The 21,565-nt window shown below is 42.2% G+C and overlaps 1 protein-coding gene across 1 annotated transcript in view; it reads left to right on the top strand.

Annotated features, from left to right (window-relative positions):
* The window catches only part of WDR88 (WD repeat domain 88), a 267,202-nt gene that overhangs the window by 203,712 nt on the left and 41,925 nt on the right, over window positions 1-21,565 (top strand). Inside the window, exons 5-6 of the mRNA XM_069218620.1 lie at window positions 7,036-7,174; window positions 16,464-16,593. Coding sequence (XP_069074721.1) covers window positions 7,036-7,174; window positions 16,464-16,593 — 269 coding nt within the window. The remainder of the gene's footprint in view (window positions 1-7,035; window positions 7,175-16,463; window positions 16,594-21,565) is intronic.

Below are 21,565 nucleotides of genomic sequence, written 5' to 3'. Positions count from 1 at the left end.
AGTGTGTACTGACTGTAAGAACTGAGGTGCTCTTGCAGACAGTGTGTGTGGGGTTCTGGCACTGGCACGGCTGAGGTGCTTGCAGTGTGTGAACTGAAGTGCACTGATGGAGCAGCGCCCAAGGTCCTAGTATTAGAGCAGCAGAGCGTACTGACTGCAAGAACTGACTGAGGTGCTCTGGCAGACTGCATGTGTGGGGTTCCTGACACTGGCACAGCTGAGGGCTCGAAGTGTGTGAACAGGGGTGCACTGATGGAGCTGCGCTCGAGGTCTCAGTACTGGAGCAGCAGAGTGTACTGACTGCAAGAACTGAGGTGCTCTGGCAGACAGGGAGCATGGGGTTCCTGGCACAGGCACGACTGAGGGCTTGGAGTGTGTGAACTGAGGTGCACTGATGGAGCTGCACCCGAGGTCCCAGTACTGGAGCAGCAGAGTGTACTGACTGCAAAAACTGAGGTGCTCTGGCAGACATTGCGCGTGGGGTTCCTGGCACTGGCACGGCTAAGGGCTCGGAGTGTGTGAACTGATGGACCTTCAAGTGGGATCCCAGTATGGAGCAGAAGTGGGCACTGTTTCTAAGAATTGCGGAGTCCTGGTAGAGCTGGGTGCCTAGGCTATAAGCAACAGGCAGGCAGACTTGGTAAAGAAAATCCAGTCCAAGGAAGGGTGTGAGCCAGGCAGCTGAGAGAGGGTGCAGAGAGCCCAGAAAGACCAAATGTGACTAAGGTAACAGCCTGATTTATAGCCTTGTTTACAGCAAAGCTCAGAGCAAGAATGCTCTGCAAATGAAAAGGGAATCTTCCCTGGAGAGGAGCAGGAAACAAAGTAAAACAAAAAGTCCCCTACAGACCAGATAAACAGGACAAAGTGTAGTGATACAGTAGTTGGTTCCTGCTCCCACATAGAAGAAGGAGGGACAAAGAGGCACGAATGACCCACTAGCAAACAATAATTTTTAAATGACATTGAAACTAACAAATGAAATAGCTGGAAGCCCACAGAAGAAGTATACTTAAAAGTATACAAAAGGTCGTACGCTTACGCGCGACCTAAAAATGTAATGGAATGCAGCAGAAGTTCTGTGAGACCTTTTGGAAGTATGTCTTGTATCTATGTGTATTTGTGGACACTTGATCGCATTAGCCACCTGTCTTTGGTGTGGAGAAAGTCCATTTGTTAGAAAAGTCAACATTATACTATTGTTATAGTTATTTGGTATGATGGGCCTGATTACAACTTTGGAGGAGGATGTTAATCCATCCCAAATGTGACGGATATCCTGCCCACCGTATTACGAGTTCCATAGGATATAATGGACTCGTAATACGGCGGGTGGTATATCCGTCACATTTGGAACTGATTAACACCCTCCTCCAAAGTTGTAATCAGGCCCTATATTGTTAACCAAGATTTGATGGCAACGCACTCCGTTAAAGATTATTTATATATTTTCTGAATTTATTCAGTGCAACAAAAAACAAAAACGTCTTTCGACTAAAGAGTCTTCTTCTCGGTTCCACAGTCCTTTCTCTCTATCTCTTTTTATACTGCCATAGTCCACAGACTTGTGCAATGCATTATGGACATTGTAGTATGATATTATTGAAGACCAATCCACTTATATTTTTTCAATAATTCAAAGTGACATAATGTTCAAGATTGCATCAATATATATATATCAACTCACATTATCATTCTCAACATAAATTAAACGAGAGAAAGGTGCTCTACAATATTGTATCTAAAAAATGATAGTAATAATTCATCATTCATCTTGTAAATGGAAAATGATTTGAACATAGTAGTTAAAATTAAATTACTGAATACTGCACTTAATCAAAATATGTCCAATCCTATGTGGATGTTTCCAAAATTAATTCTGTATATCACATTTAATATCATTATGCTCGTGATCACTAACATATTTTCTTTCTCATATTCATTATCCAAAGTACTATTCATAAATGTACAAAAAGTTCCTCATCATTATTCATCCCGAACGGTGTTCTTGTTCTCATTTGAATAATGTATCTGGATTCTAATTGTCTTCATTTTCTGGTTCTGTCACCACCTCTTTCGTGTTCAGAAATATGATCTAAGCCATAGTTTTTTTAAGATAAATGACTTCTCACTGTGTAATCTTTAATTGACGGTGCCTTCTGATATGTAATCATCGGCCCTGAGCCTATTGTAGGTCCCAAATCTGGATCTCTATATATCACATGGCAATGTTTGCATAAGGTGTTCCTTATCAAGCCACTTTCCTTGGTATAATTTATTACCATTCTTATACTGTTCTCATCTAATGTATTTTCTCTTTTATTAGAATGCTTTTAAAATAATACCTCATCACGATTAATCGTTTTCATTCTTTCTAAATTCTTAGATAAGATTTTTTGATTATATCCTCTTTTTCTGAACCTTTGTATGGTTTCTTTGTATTTTAATTGTACTTCCTTTTCACTACACTAGAACAATTTCTTCGCATCCTGATTAATTCACCATATGGAATGCTCTTCATTAATTGTTTTGGATGGAAGCTTTTCCCATGTAACATACTATTAGTTGCAGTTTTCTTGCGAAAAACTGTTGTTTCCAAATTTATCATTCTCAGCATAAATAGTAATATCCAAAAAAGTCAATTGAAGTCTTGCTCATTTCACATGTGAATTGTAACCCTATATCATTTCTATTTAGCTTTGAAAAATATGCCTTAAATTCTTCCTGTGACCCATGCCAAATGATAAACAAATCATCAATGAACCGTACCCATAATGCTATGTTGTCCATATATGAATCATTTGTTTTGTCCCATGCTATTTCCCTCTCCCACCACCCCATTACTTGGTTGGCATAATTTGGAGAAAGGGAAATTCCCATTGCTGTCCCACACATTTGTTGATAAATCTCATGATTAAATATGAATATGTTATTTTTAAGTAAGAAAAGAAGGGTGCACTGTTCCAAATAATAACTAACTGGGACTATTTTCTACAGGAGCGAGAACCCACAAGCATCACATTGGATGTAAGATTTCATCATTGGGATAGCTCCTCGTTAGGCCGGTGCTGCAATGCCTAACGGGCTCCACTGAGGGGGCTCTTAACCGTATATGCTCTACTGATAGTTAGAGATAATAATCAGTCTGGAAGGGTATCAATGATTACCCAAGCAATATAGGAGAGAAAATAAAAGTAAAATTGGTTATCCGTCTACACTCGATTATCATGGTTTTAATCAATACTACTGTGACGGAGACCAAAGTTAAAAACAAAAGGGGGAGTAAAACTGAGTTATAATGCTCATCTACTCTCACACAAAATATAAGTTTTAGAAAAAACCCAAAAGTGGCTTCTCAAAAAAGGGGTCTACATGTTTCGCGTCTGGTGGTCCGTACGGATCCCTCGACGCTTCATCAGGACCATAAAAACTTCTCCAAAAAATCAAAAATCCAATTAGGAACAAAAATTAATCAAGGAAAAAACTAATCAAGGAAAAAACACAGTCACTTACTGTGAAGTTGTTTATGTCAGTCAAAGTCGCCCATCCCCGGTCTGTGGATAGAGCCCCATGGGAATCAAATATCAGTAACCGGAACAAACAATTTCTGTTAGCGGTCTGTAGGGCATCTAGCACCTACCCTACTGACAAAAGTCCCCGTGCCGATATGTTTTAAGACACATATCTGTCATAGAAAGTAGCATCTTTGAATGTTCTAATTCTGCAATGCTTCTTTGCCTTAAAAAATATTCACAAGCTTTTAAACCAATGTCATGATTAATGGATGTGTATAAAGATCCTACATCAATTTTAACCAGTAAATATTCATCACTCCAATTTATATTTGTCAGAATTCTCAATAAATCTCCTGAATCCTTTATATATGAACTCAATGTCATTAAAATGGGTGCCAGATAAAAGTCTACATAATCAGATACTCTTTCATAGAGTGAGTCACATGCAGAGACAATTGGTCTGCCTGGTGGTGTAATCAAGGATTTATAAATTTTCTGTAAGAAATAAATTGTGAGTAAAGTTGGATTTTTCTTTTTTTTAAATTTGTATTCATCAGTGTTAAGTAATTGGTGTTGATGCCAATCATCCAGTTTTGAATGTAGTTGAGAAATCATTCGATCTATAGGGTTATGAGTGAGTTTTTAGTAATTCAACTCATTCTTCAACTGTCTATATGCTTCTGCAACATAGCTGTGGGTGTTAAGGATCAAAATATTTCCACCCTTATCTGCTGGCTTAATTATGATGTTATTGTTGTTCATCAAATATTTTATTGCCATCCGTTCACTTTTTGTAAAATTTGCCCGTGATCCATGGTGCCTTGTCTTTTGTAACCTCTCTATGTCTTCCAGTACAAGTTCTGAAAAAATTACAAAATTTGTGTTTATTGGTATCAAAATTTAATTCTTGAAGCACTTCCATTTCCGTGTAGCCCTCATCTGATAAATTAAAAAATAGGTCAAACATAGTTTTCAAATCCGATATTTGATCAATTTGTAATTCTGAATTTCCTGCTTCATCAATAGTTAAATCATCTTTATTAGAATCCACCCCCTGCGTGTGCATAGAGTAGAATTTGATTAATTTCAATTTTCGAATGAATTTATAAACATCAATTTGAGTGTTCACATAGTTAAAATAGATTTCAGGACAAAACGATAAACCCTTGTTTAGCACTCAATGTTCTACTTGTGTTAGTTCATAATCTGATAAGTTTATTACTAGGTTAAGTTTCTCTGTTATTTTTTCGGACTCCTGAGGGGGTATTGTCTCTTTTCTGTTTCTTTTGGCTCTTCTAGTCTTTCTCTTCTTTTTCATGTTTGGTCTGTATTTCTTCCAAAGCCTCAGCCTCTGCTTCTCCCTCTCATTAATCGTTGGTCTAGATACAGTACTTGCATCTCCTCTAAAAAGTGTTCTTAACTGTGATGTCAACATGTTCCAAAGATCCCTCTCCTTCACTTAAATCTACATCAGATCCACTTGGGGTATCGGTATTACTTATATTTTGTTTCGCACTATTCCATTTGGCATCATACTTCAAACTTTCAAACCTTTTTGCAAATGTCAAAATTCTTCAATAATTATAATCCTTTTCATCCCTTATAAATTTACTTTTTTTACGTTCCTGTGTTACATCTTCATATTTATCCAATTTGCTTTCCATGTTTTACCTCAATAGCCCCTGCTAATTTTTATCTTCATTCTTGGCTATTTGTTCTTCCAAGTCTTTAATTTTGCTATGTGTCTCTTCCAAGTCCAATTTAGCATACTTAATAAGTATCCTCATCATATTTAGTGAACATTGTGTGTTATTCTCTTCCCACTCTTTGAGTAATTCCGGTTTTACGCCCGAATATATTGGTATAGTGAATATGCGCAGTCCTCTTGGGATTCGTTTGACTTCAATATATTTATCCAATGATAATATTTCCCAGCTCTTACTGATTTGTCTTTTGTAGTATTTTTCTAACTGAACAAAACTGGTATTTTAAAGATTAGTTTTTTGTTGTAATGATGTTGTTTCTAATGTAATGTTTCAATCACTCACATCAGATAATTTTGTAGCCATCATTAGTCGTTTGGTTTTTCTAGCTTCCATTTTCAAGTGAATATTTAGAGAGTTTCACACTGTTGCACTGAAGCGTTCTTGAAATCTTTATTTTACTAGGTCTTTTACGCCTTTGAATTGACCTTAACTGCCCATGTGCTGGGAAATTTGGTATTATAGTACACAATCTTCCATTGGTATCCCACTATGGTGCTTTCAGTAATCTAGGATGAATAGTTTGAACTGGAGCCACAATATTCACCTATTTCTGCTGTCTTAATTCTCAACTATACTTGCCTTTTTGCTCCGATTGATGTCCCGGACATCGTTTTCTAAGTTCACTTGCTGGATGATAGCTCGGTCGCTTCACTATAACCTTATAGCTGGGGTCTATACCGGTTGTTAAAGGCCCTGAACCCAAATATAGGCCCAGGCCACAGGCAAGGGCCCATAATGATAGAGAGGGCCTTTAACAACTGGTATATCCCGAGGCAGAAGGGATATACAGCTATTAGAACATTCAGGCACCTAACTAACCCTTTGTTGTACCATTAGCAAAATTGAACTCCTTTGATGTGAATTTTTTTTATTGTTCTAACTAGTTTCTCCAGCAACACTCTGACATTTTACAGTCTGTGCTCTAAACAAGGGAATTTGTACTGTGGCACAGCAAAGGTACTACATTACAAAACAACTTGAATACCACCTTCACTATGTGCATTAGAATTCTCCCTTTAAAACCCTGTACAAAAATGATAAACAACATAAAATATTAGTCAGCGACATAGCCATCTGGTCTTCACAAACAAAAGGTGAAAATAAAAGAAACAAAGTAATAGAGGAAAAAATAATAGGCAGACTAATTGTGCATAGATTTTCATATATCAGGAATCCTGAAGCAACAATGCAGTGCATTTTTAAGTAAATAAAAAAAAACCTTGAGAACAGCATCCATAATGTGTGATTGATGTTTAAGTGGGTCGGAATGGAAAAGAACACATTGACATGACAGTTATGCTGAGCACACAGAATAATGTAGAAAAGACATACTGCGCCTATCAGACTTTAACCTTTGACAAAGAAGTCTAAAATAGTAATGCTTTTCATATAGAAAATCTAATAATATTGCCTACTGCCCAGGAAAACCAATGACAAGCACAAATTGTATCTTGAGATTGTAGTGAGCATAGGCCAATATATCTGCTCATCTGTCCCTGAGTCTTTAAACGTTGTACAGCTACAGATTGTGCTTTACAATTGTTAGCAACACTTGTTAAGTAAAACATAAACCTATAGTGAACCACCATACCATAAGAGATGTTCATCGCAGAAATACAGCCAAGAGTAACTGATGCTGCTCAATTGCAAAAGTCTATCTTCTGTGTTTGCCCATGTGAGAGTCATCAAAACCTAACCAAAGGTTTCTGTCTGATGCTGAAATGTAGCTTTAATGTTTTTTGTCTTTTCCGTAGTGGTCTGTCAACCATGAAGGCCTGGTAATGTCATGCCATATTTCATCAAATGGCAAGCTGGCAGTATCCGGTGTGGATGTGGACAACGCCATCTGTGTCATTGATGCAGCCAATGGCAGTAGAGTAGCATATGTTAAAGGTAAAACTTCTTTATTATCTTTGTATTGGGTTACTTATGTCTGTTATTTATGAGTGTTACTCTGTTACAGTGTAGATTTAAACATCCATGACCTGGATAGTTACTTCTCAACGTTGTTTCCAAATTAATTTGCATCAAATCAAACTCAACTACAACCACTGCAGGGGTGTAGTAGCTCCAAATTGTACTGCATGTAGAATAATTTGACCGCTCACCACTAATCTCCATTCACCCAGGTATTGTTGGGTTGCGGTGAGCATGCCTTTTTACAAAAGCTATCTAATCTAGAGCAAGCATTTGCTCTGTGTATTATTTTATACAGTACAATCTGCGACAGCCAGCTAGAGCTGTCTATGGCGAGACTGCAGAAATGAACCTATGTACGAACTCCTTTTCATTTGCATTTGTTAGAAAGTTGGCAATGTAAAACCTATTTCTATTGTATTTGTCACATACTTCAAAATGTAAAGCCTCTTCCTGTGTTTTATGTTAATGGAGTTCACAATTTAAAGCCCATTCCTATTGCATTTGTTACAGAATTCACAACATAAAACACCTTCCTGTTGCATTTGTTGGATTTTACAAATTAAAACCCCTTCTAAAGGCATGTGTCAGAGGGTGAATGATGTAAAGCTCTATCTGTGGTGTTTGACAACTAGGTTCCAATGCCAAAACTCTTCATATTGTATTTGTCAGAGTGCACAATGTAAAGCCACTTTGTGTAGTTTTTTGGCAATAAGTCCAATGTAAAAATCTTTCTATAATATTTGTCTAGGAGTTCACAATCAATGTGAAACCCCTTGCTGCCATATTGGTCACAGGGTTACACCATGAAAAGCCTGACATCAGCATTAAAAATGTGCCTATCAGTTTGGAACCACTCTTTAGAATGACTAACACAACTGTTTTCAAACAAATTATTATAGAGAAGACCAACAAGTGGCTGGAGCCCCCGCTCCTCTCGTAGTACTATTTCTTACAGTTATTTTTCTGGTGATCACATAAGCTTTCGCAAAGAGCTTCACTGTCAAGACAGCCCTAAAAGAAAAAAATCCAAGCAGAATTTACCAGTGGTCTAGGGGATAACCAAAACCCTTGGTTGTTATGGTATTTCATAGGAATCCAGGTTAGAAAATACTTTTCCACATGTTTCAACACAGTGTAAGAACAATCCACTCATAAAGGCCAATTAGCTTTATCAAATGCTTTTTATGCTTTTCTTAAAAGTATTTGAGGTCTTCTGCCTTTGTCATAACCTTTCATAATAACCAGATCAGACTTATGGCATCTGACATAAATTTTCCAAACTAACCAATCAGTCCTAAAGCTTGATCATTGGCTTGTCACCATAACCAACTCATGCCTTCCTTCGTAAGTATATTCTGTTTAAAACAAGCACTCTCTTTTAGGGGACACACACTACCTCTGCACAATTCAATTCAGTAGAGAGGAATACCAACATATGGTTGGAGCCAAAACCCCTGTCTCAGGAGTGCCTCTTTTTATGTTGATGACATAGGGCCTGGCAACAGCATCCAGCCTGACCCAGAAACTAAATTATTTATATTGAATGCAAATTCTAAAAAGAAGTACTTTGTGAAAATGAAAAACAAACGTTTTCATTCATGAAAAGAAGTTGCTATCCCATTTTTAGTGAGTGCACCCCTGCTGAGGGAGAAATCCCAGATCTTCACATGGATGCTGATCAGTGCTGTAGTGCCCAAGCCCTTGGGCACTAGCGGTAAATCCAATGCTTAATTTGTGCTTGTTGTTTCCGGTGCTGAGCACTGGCACTTATTTCTGAGGGCCAGTGCTTAGTCTTCTGCCTCAAGCATTTGCTGTGAGCAAAAGACACATATGGGAAAGACAGAGGAAGAGAAAAACATAAAGGCATCACAAAGGTAGAAAACAGAAAGCTGCTGGAGTGAGCTGAAGGGGCAGGGAGTGGCATAAAAAAATGAATTGAAGAGGCCCAAGATGGCTTCAGGATTGCACTGCTTTAGTATTCTGTGCTCGCACATTTAAATGCAGCAGCCGCATGTTTAAGAGGAGGGCTTTGGGCACCTGCACATTTTTATTTACAAATTAAGCACTGGGTAAATCACAGGTACTCCCCCAGAGAACTGACCAGTGTTCACTGACTGCTTGGAGCAGTCATGAGAGACACTAACTTTGTTCTGAAAATTGGACATAAGGCAATGTGTAAGCACCACATACATTACTATAATAAACTGAATAAACTGGGGATTTCACAAACTTTCTGTGGTATCAGAGCTTGATTTTTTTAAACCATATTTTATTGTGGTTTTAGGTTTTCATTGCAAACATACAGTCGACAATTAGCAAGTGGGACAAGAGTCCCCAGTGACTGTCGATTCGGTATTCATACACAATAAGGTTAACATAAAACTACACATTAACTTCCCACCCTTCTCCCGGCCCAATTCCCTCCCTCATGAGCTTCTGAGGTGTGCTTAAGGTCTTTTTGTGGTGCTGCGCCCAACATGACTCTCGAAGGACAGAATCCCGACTCAAGAATTTGGACTTCTACTGTGGAGTTCGATTCTGGGTGTCAGCTTTGAGGGCCTCAAGTATAACCTCCCATCCTTCAGCCACTTCTGGGGATCTGATTCCACGCCTGGCTTCTCGGTGAAGTATGATTCCTTCGCTACCCGCCCACTTTGTTAATTCAGTTTTCCAATGGGACGCTTTAGGACCCCTTGGATTTTTCCAAGATGCCGCGATCTCTCGCTTAGCCAGTGAAAGGGCCAGTCCCTTAAACCTATTTGTGACTTTATGCTTGGCAGGGTGTGGAAACCAGTGCAAGAGGCAATGTCCCATAGTATGGGGTATTTCTTTTTTTATAAGTCGCGACATAGTGAGGAGTACCTCGGTCCAATAGTGGTCCAGGCTGGGGCAATCCCAGAACATATGTCTGAACTCGGCCCCTATCAAGCCACATCTAGGGCAACCCTTGGTCACCTTACCAAAATATTTGTTAATGCGTGCTGGTGTCAAGTACGTCTGGTGGAGCACATAAAAATTTATGAGTTTGAATCTGGCATTTCGTGTCACTCCATGGAGTCCCTTCAGGATACCCTTCCACTCTTCCTGTGGAATGTCTTGGTTTAGATCTTTGTCCCAAGCTTGTTTAAGTAGGGTCAGGGGGATCGTTTTATCTGCCCGCAATAGGCCATAGAGGGTCGAAACTGCTTTGTGTTTGCCTGTGGCAGAAGCCAGATAAGTGCATACCGCCTGGGTTGTGGGTTCCCCTCCTCTCGTCTGCCAATGTCTACGGATGGAGGCTGCCAGTGCTCCGTGTAGCAGGAAGTGTCCCCCCGGTATCCCAAATTCCGCCCTTAGGTCCTCAAAGGACCTCAATTCCCCATCTTTGAACAATTCACCTACTGTAAGGATCCCAGCCTCAGCCAATTATTTAAGGTCATTCCACGACCTGGGAGTGCCCGTAGTGACATAATAAGCAGCTCTGAGGAATAAGGGAACCTCACCCTGATTCTTCGTAGGAAAGTTCTCCAGCACCGCGCCAGAACCTCCAATTCTGGAGGGTCTAGTTTACTATTCCCAGGGGTTCTCAACAAGATTTCAAACAATCTGGGCTCCCGGGGTGTAAATGCCCTCACCATTGCCCCCCCCCCCCATTGCTTGACCTCCATTGTGCTAACCACTGAAGCTGAGCCGCCATATAGTAAGATGCAAAATCTGGTACTGCTAGGCTGCCGTCTGTAGTCTGACATTGGAGTTTAGACAGGGCTACTCTTCTCCTGCCCTCTCCCCATATAAATGATATTGTCATTGTTTCTAGCTCTTTAAAGATTACTCTCGGGATCCAGATTGGCAGAACCGTGAAATGGTATAACAGTCTTGGGAGTACTATCATTTTGAGGACTGCTATTCTCCCTGCTACTGATAATGGTAAAGTCTGCCAAAAGGCCATTCATGCCTTTATAGAATGAATGGAGCTACCAGTGTTTCCCTCCAGAATATCTTGTGTATCATGGTAAATTTTTACTCCCAAATATGGGAGTCCATTCAGGATCCATCTGACTTGCTCTAAGTTTGGTGGAGGTGCCCGGGGTCCTCCCAGCGGGAACAGGACGGTTTTGTCCCAGTTTACTTTCAGACCTGAGCATCTTTCAAACCTAGCTAACATGCAGCGTGCCTCTGGCGGATCTCTCTGGACATCCTCTAGAAACATTAGGAGGTCATCAGAATATAGGGCTATACGATGCCTCTCGCCTCCTGCCATTATTCCCGGTCCCCCTCCTCCCATCCTAGCCGCTGCTGCTAGGGGTTCCACTGCTATGGCAAATAGAAGTGGGGATAGGGGGCAGCCCTGCCTAGTTCCTCTTTCGACCACATAACTCCTGGATATTGTCCGTCCCATACGCACTCTTGCCGTGGGCTTAGTGTATAGGAGTTTCACCCCAGAGATATAATCAGGACCTATTTTGAGGTGTGTCATCACTTTGTAGTGCTAGTAGTCTGCAGATGTTGTTGGCAGTGTACCGCCCTGGGATGAAGCCTGCCTGATCTGGATGTATCAATGTGGTCATGTATGGGAGGAGTCTGGTTGCCAATATTTTACTGAAAACTTTGTGGTCAAGGTTTAACATGGATAATGGTCTGTATGCCCCCACCTCTGTAGCGTTTTTACCGGGTTTGAGGAGGGGAATTATAATTGCCTCCTGAGCCGTTGTTGGTAGTTCACCCTGTTCTTTAGCAGTTTTATATAGGCTTTCTAGTTGTGGTGAAAGAGTGTCTGTATAAGTGGCGTAGAACTCTATAGGGAGGCCATCTGTCCTTGGGGTTTTCCCTCTAGCCAGGCTTTTAATAGCTTCTCTAATTTCTGTTTGTGTTATGGGCCCATCCAGTCGTTCTAGAGCCTCTGGTGGCAGTGAGTTCAGTTGTAGCCCCCGATAAGTATCCCATTATGATCTCCGAGGAGTGATTGGTTCAATTCTTGTATGGTTGTTCGTAAAAAGATGTAAAGCGCTCGTTGATTTGTTTCTTTCCATATATATGACCCCCCTGTTCCATGGTTAAATCCATTATGGCTGGGGGCCTAAGGGATTTTGATACTACCCATGCAAGTAGACGGCCCGCCTTATCTCTCTCCCCATGCACACGAGCAATAGAACTTCTATAGTCGAAGCATCTGAGGCGTTCTGTGCAGTCGGCTACTTCCTCCCTAAGTTCCAAAATGATTTTCTGTAGGTGTGGGTTCTCAAGCCGGCTTTTCTCAGCCTCCCTCAGTTTGTCCTCCGCTCGTTCTGTCTCCCTAGTAAAGTTCTACACACGCCCAGCGCTCTTGCTATGCATTTCCCCCAGATCACCACTTTATTAGCGTCCCATTAGTTCAAGGGGTCAACGGCAGTTGCATCATTGTCTTTAAAAAACTGAGTAATGTGCTGTCGTAACTCTTCTTGAAAGAGTGGGTCTTCGAGAGTTTCAGGTTTAGTCTCTAAGTGGGTATACTGGGGATAAGAGACCCCCATCTCATTGATAATAGCAGGGAGTTGTGATCGGAAATAGTGCGGGTTAAGTATTCAGTATTGTATATTTGGGGGTATACATCTGGGGTGCAGAGGAATGTATCTAATGTGACATGCAATTCATGTAACTGGGAGTAGAAAGAATAATCTCTTTCGTTTGGGTGTAATCTGCGCCAAGCGTCAATCAGCCCCCAGTTCTTTTGCCAGGTCGTGAATGAATGGGCCGTTCTCACCAGTGGTGAATCATGTAGTAGCGGATGTGATCTGTCCAGGGTAGGGTCCCCCACGCAATTAAAGCCCCCCACCCAGTATGACCGAGGCTTGCAAATAAGGGGCCAGTGAGCCTGATATGTTTGCGAAGAATTCTCTCTGGTCTGTGTTGGGCATATACATTAATTAGTGCTAGGCCTTTACCTTCCAGCCTGCCCCTAACTGCTACAAATCTACCCTCAGGGTCTACGAGGTTATCTAACATCTAACATCCCCGCGCAGATCCATATTAGTGTCCCCCTCGCAAATGCAGAAAAGGAGGTAAAGTATGCCTGACCTTGCCATCTCTTTTGCAATGCCTTGCCCTCTGCTTGGGTGGAGTGTGTTTCCTGAAGCATTGCTATCTGAATTCCCCTCTGTTGTAAATATGAAAAGTTTTTATATCTCTTAGTCATCGAGGGCATGCCTCTTATATTCCACGTGAGGAATTTATATGAATTTAACGTCATCATTTTGGTGTTTTCCTCCCCCTACCTGGCTAAATACCACTTCACTAGCACTGCCACCCGTTCCTCCCAGTTTAGTAGATATCCAAGTTAGACCCTTGTTTGTAGAAATTCTTATCAGAAGCTCAATTATCCCCCCCCTAGACCCCTATAACTAATAGCCCAACTCCCCATCCCCAGGACAAAAGTAGGAACGTCTCTCGCCCAAACCAAAGAAAAGCTATAATCCAATATGTTAAATAGGGGGGAGTGCTCTTATCTCAAATCTAAGGTGCACTGTGACACAGTCTCCCCGTCCTGGGGCAGGTAGTATACTGGATCAACATTATTCCTGTTTTCCTGCAAGTTCAGTTATTGTTATACAGTAGGGCCCAGAGATGATCCCAGATTAGCTCTTCGCCGCCCCACTGGTTGTAACATCGTCTCAATTTTGGGCCTTGCTATTTTCAATAATCAAGTTCAGACAACGTCTCCTCAAATGATGCAGTCTGACGTGCCAGGTGTCACACTGGGGCCAACTTTATCAGGTGAGTGTGATAGATCCTATTCTAGCTCAGATCCTGACAATTCGGGCTCCTCTTGCGCCAGTTTATAGGAGCCTGAGTCTGGGCTCCCAAGGGAAGCAGCTGCCTCCATCGCTTTTTGTCTCACTTTCAGTATTTCGGATGGAGATGGGCTACCCATCCTGCTGGTTCTACTGCGGTTGACTTTCTTCCACCGTTCTGACTGGGAGGTCTTGGAGCTCTGTAAGTGTTCTTCCTGGGATTGTGTGTCAATCCATTGGCAGGTTTCTTCGGCTGAAAAATTGTATGCCCGCTTTGGTCACCACTCTCAGTCTTGCCGGGAACATCATTCCATATTGAATCCCCATTTTACGGAGTCTCTGTTTGGCGTCCCTAAAGGAAGCTCTTTGTTTCTGTACCTCTTTGGAGAAGTCTGAGAAGATACGGACCACTTGGTTATCTATCGTGTTGTCTCCTCTCTTCCTGCTCTGGTTCAGTATGAAGTCTCGATTCCTGTAGCGAAGCAATTTAGATATTATTGGTCGTTGCGGGGCCCCCGGAGAAGGGGGGCGAGCCGGGACTCGATGTGCTCTCTCAATTGCAAAGAAGGGGGATAAACCATTCTCAGCCTCCTCCTCTCTCAGCCAGCGCTCAAGAAACTCCACCAAGTTAGGTTTTTCTGCCCGTTCAGGTAATCCAATCACCCGAATATTGTTCCGGCGAGAATGATTTTCTGGGTCTTCTGCGCATAGTTCTAGTACTTGGATCCGTTTTTCCATTTGCCTCATTGTTTTGATGTTGTCTTTGATCTCTGGCCGTAGTTCCTCAAGTTGTTTGTCTGTGGCATTCACTCTCTCAGCCAGGCGACAATGATCATCCCTGAGTACTGTAAAATCAGAGGCCAGCGCGTTGATTTTCCCTTCCAGCGCGACCCGGGATGCCGAGATAGCTAGTAGGACATCTTGAAGAGTGGGGTCTCCTCCCCTCCCCTCTGGGGTGGGATTCAATGGATCTGCCATCTCTCTCGGGGGGGTCCACTTTTTGTTTCTGGTTCTTTTTTCTTGCCCGTCTTACCCATCCTGTTCATTTTCCAAGATAGACACTGTGTTAAGTTCTGTTCCAGATCAGTGGAGGTCCTTTCACATAAGGGGTCAGGCTTGTTCTGTTTGCGGGACTGTTTTTCTCCTTACAACCCCTTCTTTCTTCCCAAGCGCCTACCAGTGGTCTCCACCAACTCTCGTCCTAACTCACCGCTCAGGTGTTCAGTATTTCGTTCTCAGCGTCGTTCTGCTCCAATGGGGCTTCAGTTCTGTCCCGCTCAACCTCTCCCTCTGTTGTCAACAGGGCCGCTTTTCCTTATTTTTTCCTTTCCTTTCCTGCAGGAAGATGTGACCCATGGGGGGACTTCCTCCGTGCTTACACGTATCAAGTTGTAAATGCGGTTCGCAAGGTTAAGAGATCCCTCCCGGGCTCCCTTCAGGGACCAAGGGCCAGCCGGCCTCCCCGCCGGTCCACAGGTATGGTCTCTATTTATTTGACCGAGGGCTCGAAGCTCCGTGGTGCTTCTTTAGCTTGGCCCCGGGTTTTAATAGCTCTAGTGACTCTCCCCTCGTAACTCCAAAGGGGTGAGGTCTTTTGTGCGCCACTTATCGGAAGTTTAAAGTATTTACCAGGTTGTCGATGATGTAGCTAGGGTTCCCGCGGTTGAGAGCCGCTTGGAATGTGGCATTTACACTCCGTTCATCTCAGTTTGTGTCCCCCTGGCCTTCGTTCCATTCGGGTTCAGATCAAATCAAAGAAGGGGCTTTTCAGGTTTGGTTGCGATCGTCAAATTTGGGCTCAGCAAGTCCCCGGGCGTCCCGCTGCCCCGCATCGCTCCCCCGGCCGATCCTTCGGCTCCAGCGGTCCCTGTGCTCACCGCTTCGGAGCTGGGTTGTCTGGGCAATCTCCGCCGCATCAGCAAGGCATCAGCGCAGTGTTAAAGATGGCGGCCGCCATCTTGGATCACTCGCGGCTCTGCAGCGTTCAGAATATCAGCCTCAAAAGCCGGTCCCTGGGACTAAAAGCGCTCCCGCAGCGCTGCCGCTGGACACTCTGTATCTTCGGCCCCACTGCCAGCTGGTTTGTAGGGCCCAAGCAGGTCAAGATCTCCTGGGACGGGGAGAGAAGGACGGGAGCCTCACAGAGAGGCTGCTACCGTCATGGCGCCCAGCCACGCCCCCTCGTGGTATCAGAGCTTGATATTGTTTTTTGTGTGAAGATTTGTCATTGTGAGGAGGAGATGTGAGGTTACTAGGGATGGTATGCAGATTTTTTTCTTTCTTCAAGTGTAAATTAAAAATACATAAAGTTTAAAATATATATGGTAATAACACCATGTGTTTTCAATGAGTTTAAGTCATAAATGTATATTTTTAGGACTGTCCCACTACAGCTCTTCCTGTCTCTAAACAATCTCTAAATGTACCTACATAAGCTGCCTCTAACATATTTACAAATCCCCACTTTGCTGACGAATACATAATGTAGATAGTAGAGCAATGTATTTTTCTTTTAGATCACCACAAGAGCACGGTGACGCGGTGTTGTTTCGATCCTGATAACGAGCGGGTGTGTTCGGTGTCATCCGACAGGTCTATCAAACTTTGGGATACAGTGGCACAATCTACGACAATTACGATTCACAAGTAAGAAACAGCCATTGCATAATATTCTGTAGGGCTCCCTGAAAGATCTGATATACACTCATTTTTTTCCCTCTATTTATGCCTTATAAACCTTATTCTAATTCATGCATTGAGCCAGCCCCGGGCTCCTCTTTGAAAACCTTTGGACTGTCTTTATATTTTGGATGATGTGCCCAAACAAAAACAGTATTTTCTTCTGTGGCACACACAGCCTTACTATGTCTGTACAATATATTCATCCCTAATAGATGGTTTCAAGAAACGGAAAACGCTCTATTTTTATTTAAGAAAGAATATAAAATGTTTTTTTGTATGTGCAGAATTGGGACACAGAATTATTCTATCCTACCTTGAGAAGGATACAAGTTCACCAGGGTAGAAGGAAACTATTTTATCATTTCATTATGTTTAGCACCAGGGACCTTTTACATCTAAGCCTCTATTAATTTCATTATTTCAAGGGGTGACGGCTTCCTGTCTAGCTGATCTGACCATAAACAAGTCCATTGTCCCATTGAAGGCCTAGCACACGTGGGCCATCGAGGGACATTGGGTCAGATGCATCAAAGGATTTCACCCATTCTGTCTATGGGAAGATGTGTCTGCACATATGGCCCATTATTACTAAATCATGGAGGAAGTCACGTGTTAGCGCGAGAGGTGAAGTGTATATGTTCAAAATGTATTGTTTTTGCCCTTTCTGTGTTCAGTGTCCACCCAAGGTTTGTCGATAGTGAAAGGGTCGTTTTTTTTTGTTCATTTCAAGGTTGCAGCCACCCAGTGGTTGCCACCTCTTTCAGTAAAAATATACCGACCACTTGTTTAAATTTTGCAGTACTTGAAAGGCCAAGAGCTGATAGGTGAAACGAATGTATGTAAAATTCTCAGTATTCTTTTTAACATTCCAATTTTCACCTTGTTTACATAATAATACACATTTAGAAATAACGCTGAAAATGCTCAAATACCTTAAATAATTTTTTCATATGTTTAATGTTTAAGTACATATTTCAATTGGTGGAAATAATGGATTTAACGGATATTTTAATTTTATTCTGGCTTTGAAATGAAAAATACTGGCCAGACAGTAAAATGCCAACCACTTGGGAACCCTAAGGCACACATCTCGAGTTCTTCATAAATCTAGCATATATGAGCGTCATATATTTATATCTAATCAGATCTGCCCAAGAAGTGGCATAAACCCCACACTAGAGGCGTTTCAAATAAATAAAAAATATAACTAGTATTTCTTTACAAAATTAATTGCTACCCCCATTTTATTATTTGTCCACTTCCTGCGATAATGCAAATCACCTTCTCCATTCTGCCCTCAGTGGTCACTATAATCGCTATTTTATGTCGTTAAAGGAATAATTCCATCCTGACACTATTTCCTGCACCACGTCAGTCCTCAACTCCTCGTCAACCACTTACAAGTTTCCTTGCTCTTCACCACAATCCCATGCACAATGATTTGTCTTTCATGTCAAAATATCTTAACAAATACTTAGAACATCAGATGTGTCCTGTTTTAGTTAAGTGACTCACTCCTGTAAATAGGGTATGTGAGTTGCATGAAACGACTGTGTTTCCATGGCCCAAGTCCCCATTAACATTCCTTGTTCATTGCACTCTATGTGAAGATGTAATGAGTTGGGCACTTGTTTACTAAAAATGGATCCGTGTCACTACGTTTTGCCCTACCTACCTTCACCCTCAGTGTCTCAGTCGCTTCATTCATTGCCTTGTGTCATGTACCAGCCCACCCTTCACCATGGCTGATATAGATTCTCTTTCACCCCCCCCCCCCCATCTTGTGTGGTTGTTTGGATTTCACATCTGCTGTCTTGTGGCAGTCCTACATGGCCTGAATCGCTTCTTAAATATAGGTTACAGCAATGAACACCAACTTCCTGCATTACACATGCACAACAACAACTACACTTACAGTGCATCTGATTCACCACAGTGCAATTTCCATTACATAATAAACCACAACAACACAAGTAATACATACTACCCCCAGACCTGATCACTACACATCCATAACATGTAAAGTATCCTTACTAGGTCCCTGTGCTTCCCTAAAAAGAAAACAAAAGTAAAAGCCACTAACTACCCCTCTACACCACTCATTCATGACTCTAAAAATTCCCCACTGCTCCATGCACCATCTAACCCTAAACTCTAAAACAACCCTATAACCCCTTTATAGCACCCATCCCTGATCCCTAAAAACTCCTTACTACCCCTCTACACTTTCCATCTCTGAGTCTTTAAAACCCTTACTACCACTATACACAACCTATCACTGAACCCTACACTACCCACCCCTAAACATCCCCTCCCTAAAAATGTGTTATAATGGGGTTTACCTTATTATAGTAGTAAATTAGTAAATACCTTGTTAAGTTAAAACTTTGTTGTAATTGTAATGGGTTGCACAGGCTGCATTGTGGTATAATTTGCTTTTCTACTTAAGTGGAGCCTCATCGTATATCAGTTCCAGCTTGAAAGAGATAGTAAGTTGTTTGCATCAAATCTGCTTCTTTTGATAAATTTAGATTTCAGTCTGCTCTGTTATACTGTATGTGTCATCTGACGTGTGGCAATAAAAAGTATTTTTATAGCTAGTCATTCCGCTATGTCTTTTTTCCATCTTCCTTCAAAATACTGTTCATATCCCAATAGTTCAGTACTTTAGCAATCTCTGGTTCTGGGTTTATTCCCTGGGGCCATGCCCTCCCTGTACACTACAAAGTATGTTGAAATACTGTGTGTTTCTATTAGTAGATGAATAAGCTAGGTAGAGGTGACTATGGCACCGTGAAGAATGTATGGCTAGCTGGGACTGACCTCCTATATGGTCCTCTTTAACTGCAATGAAGGCAAGAATAGCACAAAGCGAGTTTTCTTTGGTAGAGTAAGAGGACAGATTGTTGATCAGTTCCATAAGTTGGACTACTGCTTCCCCTAGGAGAAAGTATTATGTGGCCATGAGCATGTATTTTGGATTATATCCATTACATGTTCTTGGGAGCATTTACTGGGGCGCCTAGGATTGCACTTCAATGTGCTCTAAGATCAGAAACCATTTAAGGTCTCATCAAAGTCAGATTGTGATTGTGCCCAGTACTATTGGATGAAAATAATAAAAGATAAATATAAATAAGTAAGTGTGTCAGAAATGGCCTTTAGCAGAACTGGCTAACAGTTAAAATCCCCTGGAACAGGAGAGTGATCAGATAGACTATAGGGACAGGGCTGATTACCAGTATATACTGTATAACGGGCGGGTGTAATTTACTGTGTGGGTGAACGGGTGTACCTAGAACCGGCATGGTGTGAGATTGTGGTGAGTGAGTCAATTTCTGGAGATAATGGTATGGTAGAGACTCTTTGGAGCTAGTTGCTTCTGCCGCAGCCCCAGGGGAAGGATTATGAGTCAAGGCAAACCGAGAATTTACTTGTGTATGCGTTGTCTTTCCTGTTTCACAGAAGGATGTCTCTTTAGAGAGACCTGGACACTCAACACACCACCTGGAAAGCGTGGCCTGGATCTGGGCTGCAGCACTGTGCAAATTGCTGTACGAGGGAATAGTATGAGGACCACCACTTGAATGAATGACTGGAAACTTATAATATGAAATCAAGACGTTAATGAGTCCCAGATTGTAGAGGTAGGGTAATAAATATCTCTCCACTCCCTCCCTCCCCCACCCCCGACACACAGCGCAACCTTTGAGTGCTTAAGTAGGAAAGTATAGGAGGAACGAAATAGGCGAGGAAGTTTATACCGCAAAATAAAGCAAATCGAGATAAGAAGTGAAAATTGCAGAAGGGCATAGGGTCATTCATTTATGGATGACCCATTTGTGAACAGGAAATCACTGCAACTCGGGAAACTGAGTGGAAACAAACTCTGATCCGGGAAGACTCCAGCATTCTAAACTACTTTCAGTTGCGTTATCAAATATATTTGAAGTGTCAGCTATATGGAGTGTCTTACACTAGACACAGATTCACAACTACAACAGTCAATGGGTAGCAATGGGAGAATGTTCCTAAAAACTATAATGTATGTGAAATAGGTGGAAGTGGCCTTAGTATTCTGTGGCTTGAAGCGTGTCAACGTCAAAAATGATGGCAACAGTTTTCACAGTGGCAGAGTGGAGAGGTGTGTCACCCATTCATTATGGTCATTGTGTGTCTAGTCACAGTGGACCTGCCAATTTGACGGAGTTTATGGACATCTGTTTAGGGCCATCAAACCTTTGGGCAGCGGTTGCAAATCTCAAGGAGGAGGGGTGGGGGGAGATGTGGAGGGGGGTAAATAAAAAAAGATAACATTTAAAAATTACCTTTTCCCATCGCTGCCGCCTCCTCCTGCTGTGTTGCTCCTCTGGTCTTCTTGTGGTCTCCCAGCATTCGCTGGGACACCAGCACAGGCTCCCCAGCAATCCTGGTGCTGCTTTCATGTAAACCTAGCATGAAAGCAGCACCAGGATTGGTCTGAGCAGCTTGGACTGCCGCTCAGACACAACCATAGGGTCTATGCAGTTTCTTCAGCCCGGCTGTGGATACAGCCAGGCTGGAGAAATCTAACTGCGCATGTGTGTTTGGCTAGCCTAAACAGCTGGGCAAACACACATGCCCACTTAGTGCACTCCACTCCTCCCCCCTTCCACCTTCCATGGCCCAGCCCCACCCCAGCCCCACCCCACCCTGAACACGCTGCTGGCTGAGCCAGCAGATAAAAATAAAATGATAATTAAATATCGTTTTATCTTTCATCTCCTGACTTAGCCAGGGGGGAGACGCTCATTCGCCATTGCCAAGAAGCCACCCCTGCCTTTGGGTGGGTCTGGACACAGTGGCAGTCCTCTACCTTGTTCTGAGATAGGTGGATTGCCCTTGCCTCACTACTCAAAACTGTTGTATGTGGTAGGAAGCCAAATGTGCTCTTTTT

This window comes from Pleurodeles waltl, chromosome 12 (genome assembly GCF_031143425.1).
Source record: "Pleurodeles waltl isolate 20211129_DDA chromosome 12, aPleWal1.hap1.20221129, whole genome shotgun sequence".
Taxonomy (NCBI): Eukaryota; Metazoa; Chordata; class Amphibia; order Caudata; family Salamandridae; genus Pleurodeles; species Pleurodeles waltl.
This window is presented reverse-complemented; position numbering and strand designations above follow the sequence as displayed.